The 18,214-nt window shown below is 42.8% G+C and overlaps 1 protein-coding gene across 5 annotated transcripts in view; it reads left to right on the plus strand.

Moving 5' to 3' along the window:
- Nucleotides 1-18,214, plus strand: part of MACF1 (microtubule actin crosslinking factor 1) — a 343,697-nt gene that overhangs the window by 126,607 nt on the left and 198,876 nt on the right. For 4 of the 5 annotated variants that reach the window (XM_069586902.1, XM_069586911.1, XM_069586919.1 and 1 more), the window contains 2 exons: nucleotides 4,876-4,937; nucleotides 15,115-15,204. In XM_069586902.1, the coding sequence (XP_069443003.1) occupies nucleotides 4,876-4,937; nucleotides 15,115-15,204 (152 nt within the window). Of the gene's footprint in view, nucleotides 1-4,875; nucleotides 4,938-15,114; nucleotides 15,205-16,953; nucleotides 17,050-18,214 lie in introns of all 5 variants that reach the window. The other variant, XM_069586936.1, reaches the window with a different exon arrangement.

The raw sequence follows: 18,214 nt of genomic DNA on the forward strand, positions 1-18,214 counted from the left end.
TGTTATATAAAACCTTTTTCTGAGGAACTATAGCTCAGCTATAAGCAGGCTGGTCTTGGGAAAGACTTGTAATCATGTTGCTTTTAGTAATTATATTCAGAATAAGTACTTGGACCTCTTCCCTCTGAATTGAAAGTCAGGTTTCTAGCTATTCAAAGCATGACTGATGTGAGACCATCCACTTTCCCTAGTGCATTATCCCCGTGGGAGGGCTTGGTAGGTGAACAGCATAACTGTGGGTAGTAAAATTTAAAAGACTCAGTTGTGTTAATAGCATCTTTATGTCTAAAAGATCTGAGACAGTGAACAGGACTCTTACAGGTGGCTTGGTTTTGATGTCATTCTGTGTGTTTCTTTAGCCAGTCTTCTAATCACATGTTGGCCAATCAAGAAATTTATTTCTTGTAAGAGTCTAGGGAATTCCCTGGCAGTCCAGTCGTTAGGGCTTGGCACTTCCACTGCTGGGGCCCAAGTCAGTGACATAAGATCATGCAAATTGCATGGTATAGCCAAAAAGAAAAAAAAAAAAAGAGCCCAATCCAATATGTGAAAACTCCAGTGTCCCAATAAGTATCATCACCTGTTGGCAGGGACATGCAAACATAATGGAAAATAGTATTCAGTTCAGTTCAGTCGTTCAGTCGTGTCCGACTCTTTGCGACCCCATGAATCGCAGCACGCCAGGCCTCCCTGTCCATCACCAACTCCCGGAGTTCACTCAGACTCACATCCATCGAGTCGGTGATGCCATCCAGCCATCTCTTCCTCGGTCGTCCCCTTCTCCTCCTGCCCCCAATCCATCCCAGCATCAGAGTCTTTTCCAATGAGTCAACTCTTCGCATGAGGTGGCCAAAGTACTGGAGTTTCAGCTTCAGCATCATTCCTTCCAAAGAAATCCCAGGACTGATCTCTTTTAGAATGGACTGGTTGGATCTCCTTGTAGTCCAAGGGACTCTCAAGAGTCTTCTCCAACACCACAGTTCAAAAGCATCAATTCTTTGGCGCTCAGCTTTCTTCACAGTCCAACTCTCACATCCATACATGACCACAGGAAAAACCATAGCCTTGACTAGACAGACCTTTGTTGGCAAAGTAATGTCTCTGCTTTTGAATATGCTGTCTAGGAAAACAATATTAAAGCTGACTAAAAGTTCTGAATTTTCACCAATGCCAGGTCTACTCTGCCTTGCTCTACTGATCAGCTTTATAACCAAAAATAGGCTGTTTCTAATACTACAGAGTTATCAATCTGAAGACACAAGTTTTCTTTATAGAATTTCTTTTTATTATAAAAGTAATACATGTTTGCTGTAATAGGTTAAACACTACATAGATGGAAAAGAAAAAGTTAATAAATTTCCTTTTAAACTTGCCAATATTTTGAAGAGGTGGATTCATGTGAATTCTTTTTAGTTCATGGCCTCGTATCCTTTAGACCTGGAGGTGTGATTAACATGATTGCATCTTCTTTGTTTTCTACCCATAGTTATTCTGTTCGCCTCCCAAGCCTTCCCATGGGGATAGTGCACTAGGGAAACCAGATGGTTTCTCATCAGTTATGCTTCCAATAGCTAAAAAGCTGACTCTCTATTCAAATAAGTGGAAGAATTTATTTGAGGTCTTATTATGTCAAGCTTTAGATGTTAGTAGCTATGGTAGATGTAAAAACGTAAAGCATGATGTCTTTCCTCAGGGAGTTAATGATCTTATTGATGAGTAACAATAAGGTTATTCGAAGTTTAGAATTTATATAATTATATAAATACAGATTGAGTGATTATCATAGTAGATACCATAAAAACTTGGAGAACAAAGAAACTGTTGAGACATGGGATTGTCGGGAAAGGCTGCCAGAGTAAACGTTTCTCAAACACCAATCTCACCATGTCATTCTCCTGTTTAAAATCTTTTAATATGTTCTCTTATCTTCCCTTACCAGTTTCTTGGTGATAAAGTTTGGACTCCTTAGCTTGTCACAGAGAAGGCAATGGCACCCCACTCCAGTACTCTTGCCTGGAAAATCCCATGGACGGAGGAGCCTGGTAGGCTGCAGTCCATGGGGTCGCTAAGAGTCGAACACGGCTGAGCGACTTCACTTTCACTTTCTATTTTCATGCATTGGAGGAGAAAATGGCAACCCACTCCAGTGTTCTTGCCTGGAGAATCCCAGGGATGCAGGAGCCTGGTGGGCTGCCGTCTATGGGGTCGCACAGAGTCGGACATGATTGAAGCGACTTAGCAGCAGCAGCAGAAGCAGCTTTCATGAAAGGCCGTGATTTGACTCATGCCATTCTGTCCAGTTTTAAGTGTCACTAACACCTAATAAACATCCTGTCTTTCAGCTCCTGTTAATTCTGTGCAGTTGTCTGAGCAGGAGCTCCTTCATATCTCCGTTACTTTGCACTAGGTGGAACTTCTCGTAACCTTGCCCCTTCCCGTCTCTTTCTGACTAGCTTGTAACCATGTTTTAAAGTTTAGTAGAGTCACCCACCTAGAGACGTTCACTAGTCTCCTGTGTGTCCCTCCTGTACTCAGAGAGGCTTAACTGCTTCTCTTATGTTCTTGAGCACTCTATGCTTACCTCTGTTACAGCCACATTGAAGGTATTTCTTCTTTCTGCCAGACTGTCATCTCTTTTAAAGGTAGGGACTGTGACTTTGTATAATACAGGCTATTCCAAACAGCTAGCTCCTTACTAAGACCTATTCAAAGAATAAATGAGTGAATGAATGAGCTGGATTTTAAATAGCATTTGGAGAAGTAGAGAGGAAGAAAGTAGCTTGCTGTGAAAAGAACTTGTAAATGTCAGTGATTTAGATGAGATTATAGCTGCAAGCTGACTCTGACACAAGCTTGGAAAGGATTATGAAGAGGTCAGGTAACTAAATCAGCATCTGAAAAGATCAAATGATCAAAATATGTTGGAATGACAGTGGTCAAATCTAATAAAAATTCTGACTTAAATACTTGCAGGCCTCTATGAAGGGAAAATTAGATTAGACTTTTAAAAAGTTTCAACAGTTCCTAATGAGTGCCAGTAGGTAGGATTTATAATGATGCAGATTATGACAGTTTATGGAACTTTAATTAGTATATGTTGCTTATGAAGAATTCTTTATTAAGTTTTAAGCTCCAATAATATTGTAGATGTATGCAAGATTTGGACAGACCTTTCAACTCTGAACAAAATGATTGTTGTTGAGGAGATTTGCAAATCAGCAAGGAATTAGACAAATGCATTCTAATTCCTAACTTCCATGGTCTGTAGTAGGAAAAGATCACTGTTTCCTACAAACAAAGCCGGAAAGGAGGTGAAGGTAAGGTTAGAGACAGATGAAGGAGAGCTTACTGGATGGCTGTCGGTTCAGAGACTGGAAAGGAAGAGGCGAGGGTAAGGTTAGAGACAGATGAAGGAGAACTTACTGGATGGCTATTGATTCAGAGAAGTAAGAAGATGGGCATCCACCTGGAAGTGGTGGACCAGTGCTTGTGTGGCTTTTACCTGGGTATCAGTAAGAAGGGAATAACTGGGCAGTGGGGAAAGAAAACCTAATTAAAGTTTGTGTGAGTTACTAGTGAGTCAGATTTACATAATTCTGCTACGTCTGAAATTTCTCTTAGTTGGAGAAGAAATGGAGGCGTGGTCATCGTGGCTTGGGGATTGTCCTAGTGAAAGTAGTAGAAGATCAGGGAGGTGAGAGTCCCTGGGGTACTCCTGACAACAGCTTTGACTTGCTTAATCATGTTGTCTGGCACAGACTGGGATAATCTTAGATGTTCTTAATAAATAGGATAAAGTAAGAAGAGAGCGATTGAAGGTTGAAAGTGAGGAGGAGATAGGAAAGATTGGTAGCGATGACTGCTGAGTGGCTATGTTTGGAGAAGGAATGAGGCCTAGGAAGTGGCATGGTGGTGGCTGGCTATGGATTGGAGATGAAGGTCAGTGGAGCCAAGCAGGCTCATCTGCATTGTCCACACGTATGTTGAAATAATTTGAGGATGACGTCAGAGAATACCCATTGAACCAAGCTGTTTGGGGAGGTTAAGGTAGATTTGCCACGTGGAGGGGTGCATGCCGCAGGGAACGGTCGATGAAAGCAGGGATGATTCGAACAGGATGATACAGTGGAGGGAAAGGGCTCCAAATACATAGAAGAGGAACAGACCTGAAGGGTCAGTGGTCTGGAGGTGGCAGTGGTGGGAGAAAGTGAGTCCTCCTCGTGACCAGGCCTCTGTGATGCAGTCATTGTCAGGTGTCAACAGCCATGTTTCTGTTGAAGAGGTGAACAAAGTCAGAATGGAGCAGAATTTGCCGAAGAAAAATGGGGGGTGTAAGGCTTGGAGAAGGGAGGGAGGGGAGGAGAGATTGCAGGGGGGCCTGGTGGGCAGCTTTGAGAGTTTGGTTGGCAAGGCTGGGGAGGAAGCTGGAGTGAGGGAGTCTTAGGGGAGGAGGGGGAGGGAGGAGAGCATTGATCAGGAGGCCCGCGTGTGGAGGGTGAAATGTAACCTCAGCACTGGGTGTCCCAGGGCCAAGGCCACTCCGCCCTCCTGCTGGGGGTCTTCACAGCTTTGGATTTTTGGAGCTTGCTGGGGGTGGGGTGGGGGTGCATGGAATCACTGCCCTCCCTGGAGAGTTAGGATGCGAAGGAGACTTTGCGGTGACATGATTCTTGAGGCATGTGATTCTGTCTAATGTGTAAAGGGACAGAAGAAGAAATTCAGAGAGACTGAACCTTTCCAACAACAAGACGCTGTCTCTCAGGCTGAAGAGGCCGCCTCCACTGTGCTGGAGAGGCTGGGTGTGGGCACGGCTGAGGCTGGGGCACGTGGCATCAGGCAGCGCTAAGCCGGCGCCTTCTCCTTGTCTCCTCACAGATGAACGGGACCGAGTGCAGAAGAAGACGTTCACCAAGTGGGCCAACAAGCACCTCATGAAGGTAGGACCCCTCGGGGATGCCCCTGGCCTGAACCCGTCAGGCCCCCTCCCAGACAGTTCATGTTGTTGGCTGCAGGGTCCAGTTGATGCGGGTGCATGCCTGTTTTCCTTTTCTTTCTTAAAAAAAAAATATATATATATATATATATATATGTGTGTGTGTGTGTGTGTGTATGTGTATATATATATGTGTGTATATATATATATCTAACATAGCCCTAATAGTGAGTGTGGAAACTTTCATGGATGAGTTTCTTGGTGAAGACAGTAACTACTCCATTACCTAAGAAGGCTGAGGTTGAGGATACCATGGGGTGATTCCTGAGATTCCAAGAATGCTTTGAGTCAAACTTTGCATACTATTTTATAAGCCCCTATTTTCTTTTAAATTTTTTAATCTGATTACTGTGTAAGGATGGGGCAGAGGGAGTCTTGTTCTCTCTTAAAGTGTGCAAGTCTTAAATCATCAGTTTAGTGAACTTTTTAGTATGTATGGACATGTTTAACCCCCATGCAGTTTAAAGTACAGAGCAAAATGGCTAGGGTTGGAGGGAGATCTTATCATTATTTTAAAAAAGAGGAAAACCCAAGGCAGAGACATATTACCAACCCAAGGATAAACAGTACGACTAATATGACAGTCAGATTTGAATGCAAAGTTTTTAAGTTATAGTAATTACTCAACTCAGGTAATTTTGAGTTATGAATAATTGCTGCTCTGAGAAAGATCACCAGGGGCCTCTTAATTGCTGTTTCCAGTGGTTTTATCTTTCTCTCATTTGATTCATTTGTAGCATTTGATAGTATTGACTAACTCAGTGCTTCTTTAAAGCCCTCTCTTATGTTGCCTTCCAGGACACTGCTTTTTCCCAAGTTACCGCTTCCCTCCATGAATGCTCCTGCCTCTTTCACTGGCTTCTTGTCCTCCATGTTGACGTCCCCTAACCTTGACCATTTTCTTGTTTTGTTCTCTGTATTCTTGGCCGTCTCATCTGTGTTAGCCGCAGGGATCATTCTGTTTGCATAGAATGCAAGGAATCACACGTAGAGAGGAATAGGGGTGATCTCCAGAGTCTGGTGCCTGGATGCATCTGAGCTTTATGAAAGCTGTACGTCACTAGGCAGCTGCGCTCTCCTCTTTTTATGAGCTCTTTGTTTTCTCATTTTTCTTTCTCTCTGTGTGTCTTCTACATTCAGCTCTCTGCACTCCTTGCTTTTGCTTGTGTGTGAGCCATGGTGGTTGTCCCTTAAATGGTGGTGTAAACCCCTGCAGCCACATGATTCTAAAGACACGAACAATCTGGGGGGCTGGGGTTTTCTTTTCCTCTGTGGGTTAGGGGTCTGTCGATGTATTTCAGTGAACTGTGGCCTGGGAGATGCTTACATAAATCAGACATAGCTCCTTAGGTCACTTTTTTAACTGCAGGTGAGGTCGGTTTTCAAACTCTTAATACAAGATTTAGATCAGGAGGTAATGATAGAGCCTTTCTCTGTGTTCTTTCCTAAGCCAGAGACCCGTATCTCAATAGTGTCCTCGACACAGTCATCTGGATGTTACCCAGACATATCCTGTATTCAGTACCTCCCAAAGTGCTCAGTATTTTCATTCATGTACCTAGCTATCCAAGTGAGTCCAACCTGGACTCATACTATATTTAGTCCCGCCCATCATCTCTCCCTGCCACCAACTCCAGTCAATCACTTCCAACTCAGAAAGATGCTTGCATCTGATTTCTCTTTTCTGCCCTAGTCCAGGGCCTCTTCTCTTGACTTGGGCACTATAATAGTTTCCTAATAAAGTTTTCTGTAAGAACAAACGTGATGATAATGGTAGTAATTCATTGAGTGCTTAGTGTAAATCGTGCTTTCTGTCCTAAGCCCTTTACATGGATCATCTCCTTTAATTCTTCAGTGACCTTATACTATAGATTCTGTTCATAGTCCCATTTTATTAATGAGGTTTAGCGAGGTTAAACAGCCTGTTCAAGGTCACAGCACTAGAAAGAAGTAGAATTAAAACACTAGAACTCAGGCAACCTAAAGTCTAGCACCTGTACTCTTCACCTCTGCAGTCCTGGCGCTGGTGTGCCCACCTCTGCGGCCTCACAGTGTCCTTACACTCTTGGCTGAACTGTTTGGCACACTCTTTATGACTCTGTATCTTTGCTCCTGGGGCACCCTCTGCTTGGATTACCTTCCCCAACTCTGTTCTGCCTGGACACCACCACCGTCACTCCCCTTGGTAAATATCTCCCTGGCTCTCCCTCATGGAATCGACGCCCTTTCCTGGGTGTCCTCTCTGTCCTCCTTACATACTTCTGTTACAGCAGCTGCAGCAGCTGTCATTCTCCCAGACTGTAATTTGAAGGTTGATGTTGTGTCCTATTTTTTTAGTCAGGACAAAGAAGGAAGGGAAAGGGAGAGGGAAGAAAAAAAACCTGCTGTTTTCCTCTTAATTTCTTCAGCATTATCAGTTGCCTTTCATTTGGTGACAAATAACTCTGTCAGGGTGCAGAGCCCTTCACAACCCGTTTCCAGCCAGGCACTCTCCCCTGTGTAGCCTGCGCTGCAGCCACAGGAAGCCAGTCACCGCTTTCTAAACTTGGTATACTTTCACACCTCTCAGCTTGTTCGTTTCTCTCTCCCTTGAAGGCATGTCTTGACCTCTGCTGCCTGGCCATCATCCACTTACTCTTCAAGGCCCAGGTCCAGTATCCCCTTCCTGAGACCCTGACCTCCATCCCTGTGACTATTGCAGCTCCATCTCTGTTCCACACCACTTTGAAGAGATGGGTGTGTGTTCACACCTTGCTGTCCTCTGCTCCTTAGGGGGCTGGGGCTCGCTGTGCTGCTGTCTCATCCAAGTCCTGCACCAGGAGCATGAGAAGCATTCAGTAAGGATTTGTTCCCTGGAGTGAATAACAGTTCAGTAGTCCTTTGAGCTTACAAAGCATATTCTAATCTGACTTGATCCTTACAGTAACCCTGAAGGATGTAAATATATTTTATCCTTTCAGTGTAACAGCTGAAGAAGCTGAGAATTAGAAGGATGAAGTGACTTTTCCAAGATCATACAGCTAGTGAAGGGTGAAGCTAAAGACCAATCACGAGTCTTCTGACCAAAATGACTTGTTGTTTCTATTCAAGATGCCCCTATCTTGCTCTGTTTGCATACCTCATCTCTTAAGATTTGGAGAAACTGAACTGTTCCTTCTTTAGGCTTGTCCCCCTAAACTTTGTAGTTCAGTACAAACGCTCTGGCTCCCCGCTCTTCACTTGTAGCTGCTGTTGCCTGTTGGGCCTCGGCCTCAGTGCTGTGTGATGACAGGAGGCTCAGGGCGGGGAGAAACGAGACAAACACACATGGCATTGTTAGCAGTTGGAGGCCAGCCAGAGCTTTACTTAAATCCCTGGCGACTTTTCATCTCTTCCTATTCCCCCAGCCTTACAATTCCAATGGTATTTTCTCACCTTGGGGTATTTCACAGAGGTTCACTGCTCATCAGAATCATTGCTCCACGCTGGCTGTCTTTGAACTTTGGGCTGAGAATTATGGATCAAAATCTATTTTTTGTAGCTCAAGCATCCTTTGCTTTGCTCCCCAAGTACACATGAACCACATTAGTGTTGCCACTGGCAGGCAGACTGATGTAAGATCAAAGCAACCAAGCCCTCAAGTTGTAGATTTGGTTATAACCTAATCTCTTGGATTCCCAGATACCTCTTTAGGAAACAGTTCATTATTGAATAAGCTGATTCATTCCTCTTTATTAGCTGAGAACACTGTTGGTCCAATCTTAAAAGAGATTTAAGAATGCAAGCACCTGAAATACACATACAGATCACCTAAGGGAGAATGCAAGTCCTACAGATGGAAGAGTTCGGACACCAAAACTATCAAAGAGAAAGATCTAGAATTTTAAGTGAGGTTTTTATTTGCATTATCCCTGCTATTTCTCTGGGTCCTGGCAGCTTATAAAGTATAGATATATCTCCCTAAAAAGAACTTCAAGAAAGGCTGAGAGGGTGAGACAGAACAGAGAGCATGAGCTTTCTCTGGTCAGTTTCTATGGACTGCAGAGGTTAGTGGGTAGAAAGAAAGGAAAGCATTTAATCTAACAGATGGAATCGTCCTTTCTATTTTTTTTTTTTTCATGTGTGCCATTTAGAAGCCATTGGCCTTCCTGGGATTTTACTTAAGACCTACAGAAAACCAGCAAAAGTTTTTAACTCCCAAGTTTTTACTGATGGTCTCAATTTTTTTCTGCTTGTTTGAGGCTCTCTAGCTAGTGGTTCCAGGCGCCCTTTCCTGGGCAGCCTCTGTATCGCGGCCACATGAGACAGCTCGCTGCTCCCTCAACACTACGTTTACTTTCACACCTCTGCGCTTATTCATGTCTGTGGGAAAGGTCAGAAGGAGCCTGGCAGCGGAGTGCGATTTAGGTAGGAGATTGACAGAGTCGTGCTGCTCAGGAGAGGAGTGTTGCCTTTGTTGCCCAGCTGTGACCACAGGGTGGTGGCTTGTGACCAGCTCTGCCTAGACCTGAGTTCTCAGGGCTTGATTTCACCCTCGCTGCATTTCAACCCCCACTGAAGGATTCGGTTCTACGTTTGAAGTTGGATTCTCTACTCCCTGAGCATTAGTGCCTGCCTGTGAAGTAAAGCTACCCTTGGGGGACTTTACAGTCATCCCATCCTCAGAGAATCTTTGTTAATCAGAGTTGGCGCATATCACTGTCAGATTCCTCAAAGCTTAAGGAACTCTCAAAACAGGAGACATAGAATTATTATCTGCAAGGAGCCTCACACTTTACTCCCACATCATACTCTATTTATTTCAGCAGAGATTCCCAGCCCCCATTCTTGTTCCCTGCATTTGAGCACAGTTCTCTCCAGAAGTCTATGACCCCCGCTTCCCCACCCGCCAAAAAAAAAACCAGAACAACAACAACAACAAAAAACAAACAAAATAACTTACGACAACTATAATCTGCTTTTTTAATGTTAGGCTTTTCCTGGAGGATAAATTTGGCTGTTGAATCAAAATGGAATTTTCCCTTTTATGGCTGAGAAATCTATAAATTCAGAAATGCATCTGAAGTTACCAGGCTCACTCTCATTTTCCCTGTATCTTTTAATAAGTATGTGTGCTAAGTCACTTCAGTCATGTCTGACTCTGTGCGACCTTAAGGACCGTAGACTGTCAGGCTCCTCTGTCCATGGGATTCTCCAGGTAAGAATGCTGGAGCGGGTTACCATTTCCTCCTACAGGGGGATCTTCCCAACTCAGGGACTGAACTCCATCTCTTATGTCTCCTGCACTGGCAGGCAGCTTCTTTACCACTAGCACCACCCGGGAAGCCCTTACTCTAAGTATAAATGAGAGTAAACAACATACTCTTCTCTTTAAAGCTCTCTGCTCTGACTTATGTATTGCTCTGCACCATAGTGTGGATCAAGGAAATTGAGCTGCTTGTGCTTCTTTTAAGAGTGAGTCTTTGAGCAAAGCTTTGCCAGATCAGGCTTTCTGCGGGTATTAAAGAATACTACAGGACAATCCTTGGTTCTTTTGGGGGAACCTCTTATAATTTAATAATGTTGTTTCTACCCTGCAAGCATCATGGAAGCCTTGTGAAGGCAAAAAGCAGTGAACACAGAGTCAAGAGACAGCGATCTGACACTTTCCAGCTAAGTGATTTTACACCGCTACGTAACTTCTCTAGACAATGCATTTCTCATCTGTAAGCATTAAGTCATCTTTAAAGTCCCTTTGAGCTCAGATTCTGATACCAAGCACTCAAGTACAATTTATTCCCTTTGCTAAAGCCACTCAGAAACCGGGGGAAGCTGTTTAGTTTTTCATACCCTCAAGCCAATCTTTTAAGAATTGGGAGAGCGGAGCTTTCCTTGGTTTACGAATGCATGATGATTGGGGAGGATTGGCCTTGTCTGACAATTTAGTCATTCATTAATTTTTTTAAATAGCTATGTTGAGATTTAGTTTACATATCACACATTTAAAGTATACAGTCCAGTGACTCTTATTATAGTCAAAATTGTGCAGCCATCACCACAATTTTAGAACATTTATTTTCTTCACTCCCCATAAAGAAACCCTGTACCCTTTAATCATTCTCCTTATACACCTCTCCATTCCTTCCCCTGCCCCAGGCAACCACCAGTCTATTTACTATCTGTCTCTATAGGTTTGCTGATTCTAAACATTGCACGTAAATGGACTCATACAGCGTGTGGTTGTTTGTAACTGGTTTCTTGCTCAGAGTGTAATATGTAGGCATTTGGGTTATTTTCAGTCTTTGGCTAATGTGAACAAAGAATGCTGCTATGAACATTCATTCATATACAAATTATTTTTTCTGAACATATGTTTTTAATTCTTTCGAATATATACCTAGGAGTGGAATTCCTGAGTCATACGGTAACTTGTGTTTCGCCTTTTAAGGAACTATCAGGCTGTTTTCCAAAGCAGCTGCACCATTTTATATTCTCACTAGGAGTGTTATGAGGGTTCCAGTTTCTCTGTAGCTTCACCAGCACTTATTATTTGTCTTTTTGATTATAGCCATTCTAGTCAGTGTGAAGTGGTGTCTGTCTGTAGTTTGATTTACATTTTCCTTATGGCTACTGATAGTGAGCATCTTCTCATGAGTTTGTTAGCCATTTGTATATACTCCTTGGAGATTTCTAAAGGACCAGTTTTGATGGTGATTTTCACAGGGACTACAAACAGGCAGGGACCTGGACAGTTGAAGTTTTGCACGCATCTTATTTGTTAACAGAGTGGCATGATTGCTGGAAAGAAGCATGCCTGTGGATGGCTCCTAAGCACTCTTGGCCCTAGCTGGCTGCCCCTCATATTCTGGTACTTAGTCCACCGGACTTTCTCTTGAGAGATTTGTGGAACACTTTAGAGGCAACCCAGTATGTACAAAAGAGGTAAAGACTTTAGAATGGGGGAAACCTGGATTTGATTGGCCTGGTCATTTACTAGCTGTATGATCTTGGTATGTTAGCTGAGCCCTCCAAAATCTCACCTCTGCATCTGACACTTTTCTGATGTAAAAGCACTAGTAAGTGTTGGCTAGTTCTTTATCCTTGTCTCGGCAGAGCTGTGTCCAGTGCGCTTCAGAAACAGACAGCTATTCTCTGCTGAAAATTCTCTAAGGGGCGAAAAATCTCACTACACTCACCTCCCCCATTACTTCTGTCTATACCTCTCTGCTGTTTTCCATAGGTACTTAGTTATTATAGTCACACAAATACTGAGAAACTTAGTAAACTAGTTCTCATCTGAATTTCTTGTAAGGTTCAACTTTACTGTTCACAGGTGTAAAACTTAACTGGAATTTTCAGAAGGAAATATTGGAGCTCTGATGTAAAACTGACCTTTACACTTTAAGGGCCCCCTTTTTCTGTTCAGCACTCTGGTGTTTGGTGTCCCATTGAGAACATGGTCTCATCTGGTTCACAGCCCTATATAATTTATTTAAATAATTACTCCTTGACCACTCCCGATTTTTATACCCTATATTCAGGTCTTAGCTGCCAAAAATAAATCGCTCATTGTTGTCTCTTCTCTTAACCCTTAATATCAACTATTTAATAATTTCTGGCTTTTAAAAGTCTTTTGTTTGTTTGTAACCTGATTTCCATCCCCCCACTTTCCAGAAAATTATTCTCACGAAAGCCCTCTGATCTGTAGGAAAACGCAGAAACCGTTTCTCAGTCTTCATCCTCCTTGTCCTGTAGCGGATATGGTGATGGTCTCTCCCTCGGTTTTCCTTCCTTGTTTGTTGCCTGACTCTTCCGCTGCCTTTCCCCCATCGCCCCGTCCTTTGTTGATTGCTTTCCCATCTCCTGCCTTCTAATTTCGGCTATTCCCTCAGGCTCAGTCCTTAGCACTCTGGTTTTTTTCTTGTTGCCCCAGCCCAGGAGGCCCAGCATTTCCCATGTGTTTAGCTAGCACCTCAGTGCATATGGCTTCTAAGCTCGAGTTCTCAGCTGACCCGGGTTGGATTCTGGCACTTCCAGCTGCTTCCAGAACATTTCCATTTGTAGCTCTTTTGCTGGCGTTTTATACTCAGCATGTTTAAGACTGCACTTGTCAGAACCGACTCCCTTTCCAAGCCTTCTGACCTGCTAATTTCCGTGAGTGGCGCACTGGGGTTGTCCCAGGCCCCAAGCCTGAACCCTTGGACCCACTTGAGGGAGGAGTCTTAAGATTTTAGAGCCACCCGTATGTCACGGCCGGCTTTCGTGGCCTTGTGAGAGCCGAATAGCGAATGTTCAGGAGTCTTGTGAGCTATTTTCTAAGCACAGCCACGATCATAAGTTAAATTATATAAACTTACACTTAAATTATATTTAAAACGAAGGTAATAAATACCCAAAATTCATTCCTTCTTAGATACTTCACTACATTATCATCATCTGTGACCTTGAGGTTAGTTACGTCTGTTGTCTCTTTCTGGTGGAAATACTCTGCACTGGTGTGCTACTCTACATCTCTCCCCAGCATGGCAGGAGTGTTTACACCATGGAAATGAATAAGTGGTACAAGTCTGAGCTAAATGTATTGCTTCATTTATTGTCTAAACTTAAGAAAGTGAGGGAGAAAATGTTAATATTGAAGATTAAACTAAAAAGTGTATCATGTCATTGTCAGTATCACAAAAAAGGCTAAATATTCTTTAAAGGTTTGAAAGCTGTTATTTAATTGGTAATGAACTGTTTCCTCCGATTGGGTTATCTGTGTGTCAGCTTCTTAGCCCTACACGTACAGGTGTAAACATGTGCATCCTTCATATTTGCACCCTCCTGCTTTGTAGTCTGATGTGATTTTCCCATCCTCTTTCTTTCTATCAAACATTTTCTACCCTTCAAGTCCTTTCTCTTCTAGGAAGTCCACCAAGATGTTTCCAGCCTTTGTCTGTTCAGATTCTCAGTTTTGAATGCTAGAATATTACAGTCGGAAAGACTTACAGTTCAGGCTTCCATGTGAATGTTAGACATCCCAGTATCCCAGCCCTTGCTTGAAAAACTCCAGTGACTAGAAAGCCGCTACTTCTAGAGTAACCCTTCCTCTTGTTGCCTAGAAAGTTATGTATACTGTAAAGGGTCTTCCTTCTTACAATTTCCACTGGTCTTCTGATTCTGTTTGTGCAACACTCAATGAAGTTGTCACTAGACTTGGAATGAATCAGTCATAGTAGCCACGTCCTAAAGTTGTGTGACCATAACTTCTCAGAGCCTTAGCTTCCTCAGTTTTTCTTATAAAATAGGAAGTTTCTCTTATGAAATAGGAACTTCACAGGGCAGTTGTTTGGATTAAATAAATAGAATGAGATTATGGCTGATTACAAAGCCTTGTTGTAATGGCAAAGGCTAAAATCAGAAAGATGAAACTGAGGTCAGTTTTTCCACTTAGTTTTGACCTTAGGGCAAGTTACTTAACCTCTTTGTGCCTCATTTCCTCATATGTAAAATAGGCATAATATAATAATAATAGTAATAATGTGTGATATAATAATGCCCACCTTACAGATGTTAGGGGTAGGTGAGATAACATCTAAAGCATTTAGTGTTTGACATTACCCACACATTTTTCTAAAGTGATATTTGTTTTTCCATAGTTTCAGTTACAAAATTAGAATTATTTTTCCCCAAAGGAAAAGAATTCTCAAATTCACTATTTATTTATTTATAGGTATTGGGTAAAAAGGGGGTTAACTGAAAGCTACACCCCATGGAACACTGAGTGTCTGCGTTTTGATTTCCTTTGTAGCCCTCTGGAGGGCTGTACTGACTCTGACGGGTCTCATGTGTCCGTCACTGGCTGTTGTATCATATTTTTGTCCATAATAATTCCTGAGATGTTTCGGGATGATCAAGACGTGGCCAAACTTTATGGAATATCATTCAGGGTCGACTGGTATATGTAATAGGTCTGGCCTCAATTAAAAAAAACACATATAAGCCTCTGTTAAGTGTTACCGTCTCACATGTATTGTATTCCAACCTGAATATTCCTGAATCGTTTATTGTTTTTAGTTTCAAACTCTTTAATTTGTGTTTACATAGAGCCATAAGAACTTGTGTGGATAATGAAATAATTCAAGATCAAATAAAAATCAGTCTTGTTTTGCTCTCATGCGCAGGTCCGCAAGCACATAAATGACCTTTATGAAGACCTGCGGGATGGCCATAACCTGATCTCTCTGCTGGAGGTCCTCTCGGGCATCAAACTGGTGAGCTTCTCTCTCCTCCTACTGGGTGACTTCCCAGGTGTGGCCCTATTAATGACATAGGTCCATCGTGTTGAGTGCTGGGGCGGTGGCTGTCACTTCTGTTACATGGGAGGAAAAGTAGAGGAGGTGATTGCTGGCCTTTATTTCTAACTCAGACGTAACACTTTACAAATGATACAAGTTCATTTTAATTTAACCTAATTTGTCGTATATTCTTATTTCTTTTTTTAAATTCTGGTTTGTTTTTTTTTAAATTTTCATTTCTTGATGGAATCCAGTATTGGTGTATTACTTTTATATTTTCATGATTTCTCCTTGTTCTTTATCTATTTATACATGCTAGTATTTCAGGAATAGTAGATTCTCGCTTTAAGATTTTTTAATTAGGCGTGTTTTCCTTCCTACAGTGTTATTTCTAGTCTACACAGATTCCTCCTATTTTCCCTTCTACTGTGAATTACTTTATTTTCTATATTCAACAAAGAGCTGAGATTTACATGTAAAAGCCCAGGTGTTTAGAGTCATTGTTTCCCAAACGGCCTAACTTCCTCCCTTCTGGAATTCATTGTCTGTCACAGGTTTGAAGAAGAGCTGAAGTTGATGTCTGAGCATAGCCCCAGATGCTGTACATCTGGGCTCCTTGGATAATTAGATACGCCTGCATCCTCCCCACATGTATTAAATGTGGCTTATGGAAACAGTTACCTGTCTGAGGATAAAGCCTGTCGGAACCTCTTGGCTTATCAGCTCTTGTCCTCACTTTGTTGAAGGGATCAGCTTGGCCTCACCGTGGGCTCGTTGTTTCACATATGGGAGCCTAACTTGAGCCTGTGATTCTGTGCAGCTCCTGCTCTGTCTAGAGTGTTGTAGACAACACGCCTTTTCATTTAGAAAAGGCCAGGGCTGAGTGTGGAGACACCTGGGAGAGGTGCGCCCTGGAGAGGAGGGCTCAGGGAGTCTATGGAGGGAGCTGGCACACTCTCTGTCTTTGGTGAATTCTAGAGTAGGATCTGACACATTAGATTTCTCTCCCTAAGTAATAGTCAGCTGCTTTCAGGATTGGGCTTGGCTTTCCTGGGGTCCTTTGTTTTGGTTTCTTTTCTTTTTTTAAAAAAATAATTTTTAATGACCTAAAATTGACAGATGCTTTTGTTGACATAGCTAGTACCTACGAATTCTAGTTCTTCTCTGGCCCTCATTTATAAATCTCCTAAGTAGTCAGAATTTTACTTTCACTATGTTGGACTTAAAAGTGCTCACGAAATTATATTTGAGGCAATTTGGCTGATATGTTTGATGAACTTGTAGTGATTTTATATTGAAAAGTGATCCTTTCCAGTGATGTTGCTTACAAAACAGGTTGAAACCACTCCAATCTGATTTCTTTCGCTAGCCTTTGAAGACCTACAGGTGTTTATGGAGATAGTTGTAAAATAATCATCTTTTCACCAGAAACCACCCAAATATCTCCTTCTGGTTATTCTCATCATGCATTCTCCCTTACTTGATTCACAAAAGGAGGGAGAATGGATGGCCTGTGGAGAGTTAAAGCTGTGTTTCAACATAAGAAGTGTTCAGTATAACCATCTGTTCTGGTCTCAATTTTGTTTTGCATCTTTGTGGCGGTGGGAGGGTATTTTCATGTTTATTGTCATCTTTTTTTTTTTCCTGCGTTCATTTCCTTTTCATTTATGTGTTGTGAATTTCCTGTTAACTCTGTCACGTCTTTGCCTTGGTTGGTGGCCAAAGGAGCCGGCAGGGCTGAAGACCCTCCGCCTGGTGAGCATGCCCTCCTGGCGGCGTGCAAACAGCGAGGAGCAGGAGGAGGAAGATGATGATGATGTCGTAGGTCCTCCTGGGGACACCAGCGTCCCAACCGGCGCTGCAGGGCCATCAGAGGGTTTGGGGTTCTCTAGGTCCCCAAGTAGCTCATTTACCAATTGCCTTCTTCCCTGTCCACCTGGGAATTTGGGTCCCAAAGAAAGTGGTTAAAACTAATTGTGCCTCATGCCACTGTTAGACGATCCCAGAGTGGGAATTGTTTTGCTTATCTGCAAGTAGCTGGCACAAAAAGAATAATGATGTTTGGCGGCGTCAAGTCCATTTGTGACCTGGAGACCCATGCCTTTCTGGTGGCCTTGCTGTGTTGTCTGAGTCTAGATTGCAGAATTATGGAAAGCTTAGTTGACAGCATGTCAGTTGCTGCTTCTGACTCCACACTCCAGACTAACGACTTGCTCTCCACCTCTCTGGCCACTAGGTTCTCACCACACACCGTGTCATTTGTTTTCAAAAGAGCCTGTTGTTTGCAAACCACTCACTGCATGGGCATACTCTGCCTTGGTCAATAACATCCCTAGTTGCTATAGAGGACAGAAATTTAACTTGCATGTTCTGAAGGGAGTACTTAGGCAGAAAGATTAGAGTGTGTAAGAGGGCCATTTTCTGCTTGCAGGCCCTAAGTTACAGCCTGTGATTTTTCTCCAGAAATAGAAATCAGGCAGTGTCCCCATCCCCTGTCCTCTTAAAGTCGTCTTTTCATCTCATTGATCTCCCCTCCAATTGCCTTAGCATCTTCTGTTTCACAGGCTCTGTCATTTTCTAAGCCATATTCACAATCAGTTTGGCTGGAATGACTGAGAAGAGATTCTTACTAAGAAGGTTTTTCCTAACACTTTGACTTACGAAGTTATCCTATTGCACAGAGAGGCCTCACCTTCTCTGTCGATTCTCTGGTTTGAAAGTCTTGCTTAGAAGGATTGAGGGACCCCCACAGAGATGCTTCTACCCCATCCTTCCACGTGCTGGGTTACTTTTTGCCCATTCAACCTGGGGCAGTGTTTCCTCTGTGCAGGTGCTACCTTGTGTTTTATTGGCCTTCAATTAGTAACATTTTGATATTTACAAATGAATTGGACATAGTCTAGTGAGAGTGATGTTTTAGTCCCAATTGTAGTGGGGCAGGGGGGGAATCCATGGGAAAGTGAGAAGGACAAGACATGCCAGGCGT

Source organism: Ovis canadensis, chromosome 1, assembly GCF_042477335.2.
Source record: "Ovis canadensis isolate MfBH-ARS-UI-01 breed Bighorn chromosome 1, ARS-UI_OviCan_v2, whole genome shotgun sequence".
Classification (NCBI taxonomy): Eukaryota; Metazoa; Chordata; class Mammalia; order Artiodactyla; family Bovidae; genus Ovis; species Ovis canadensis.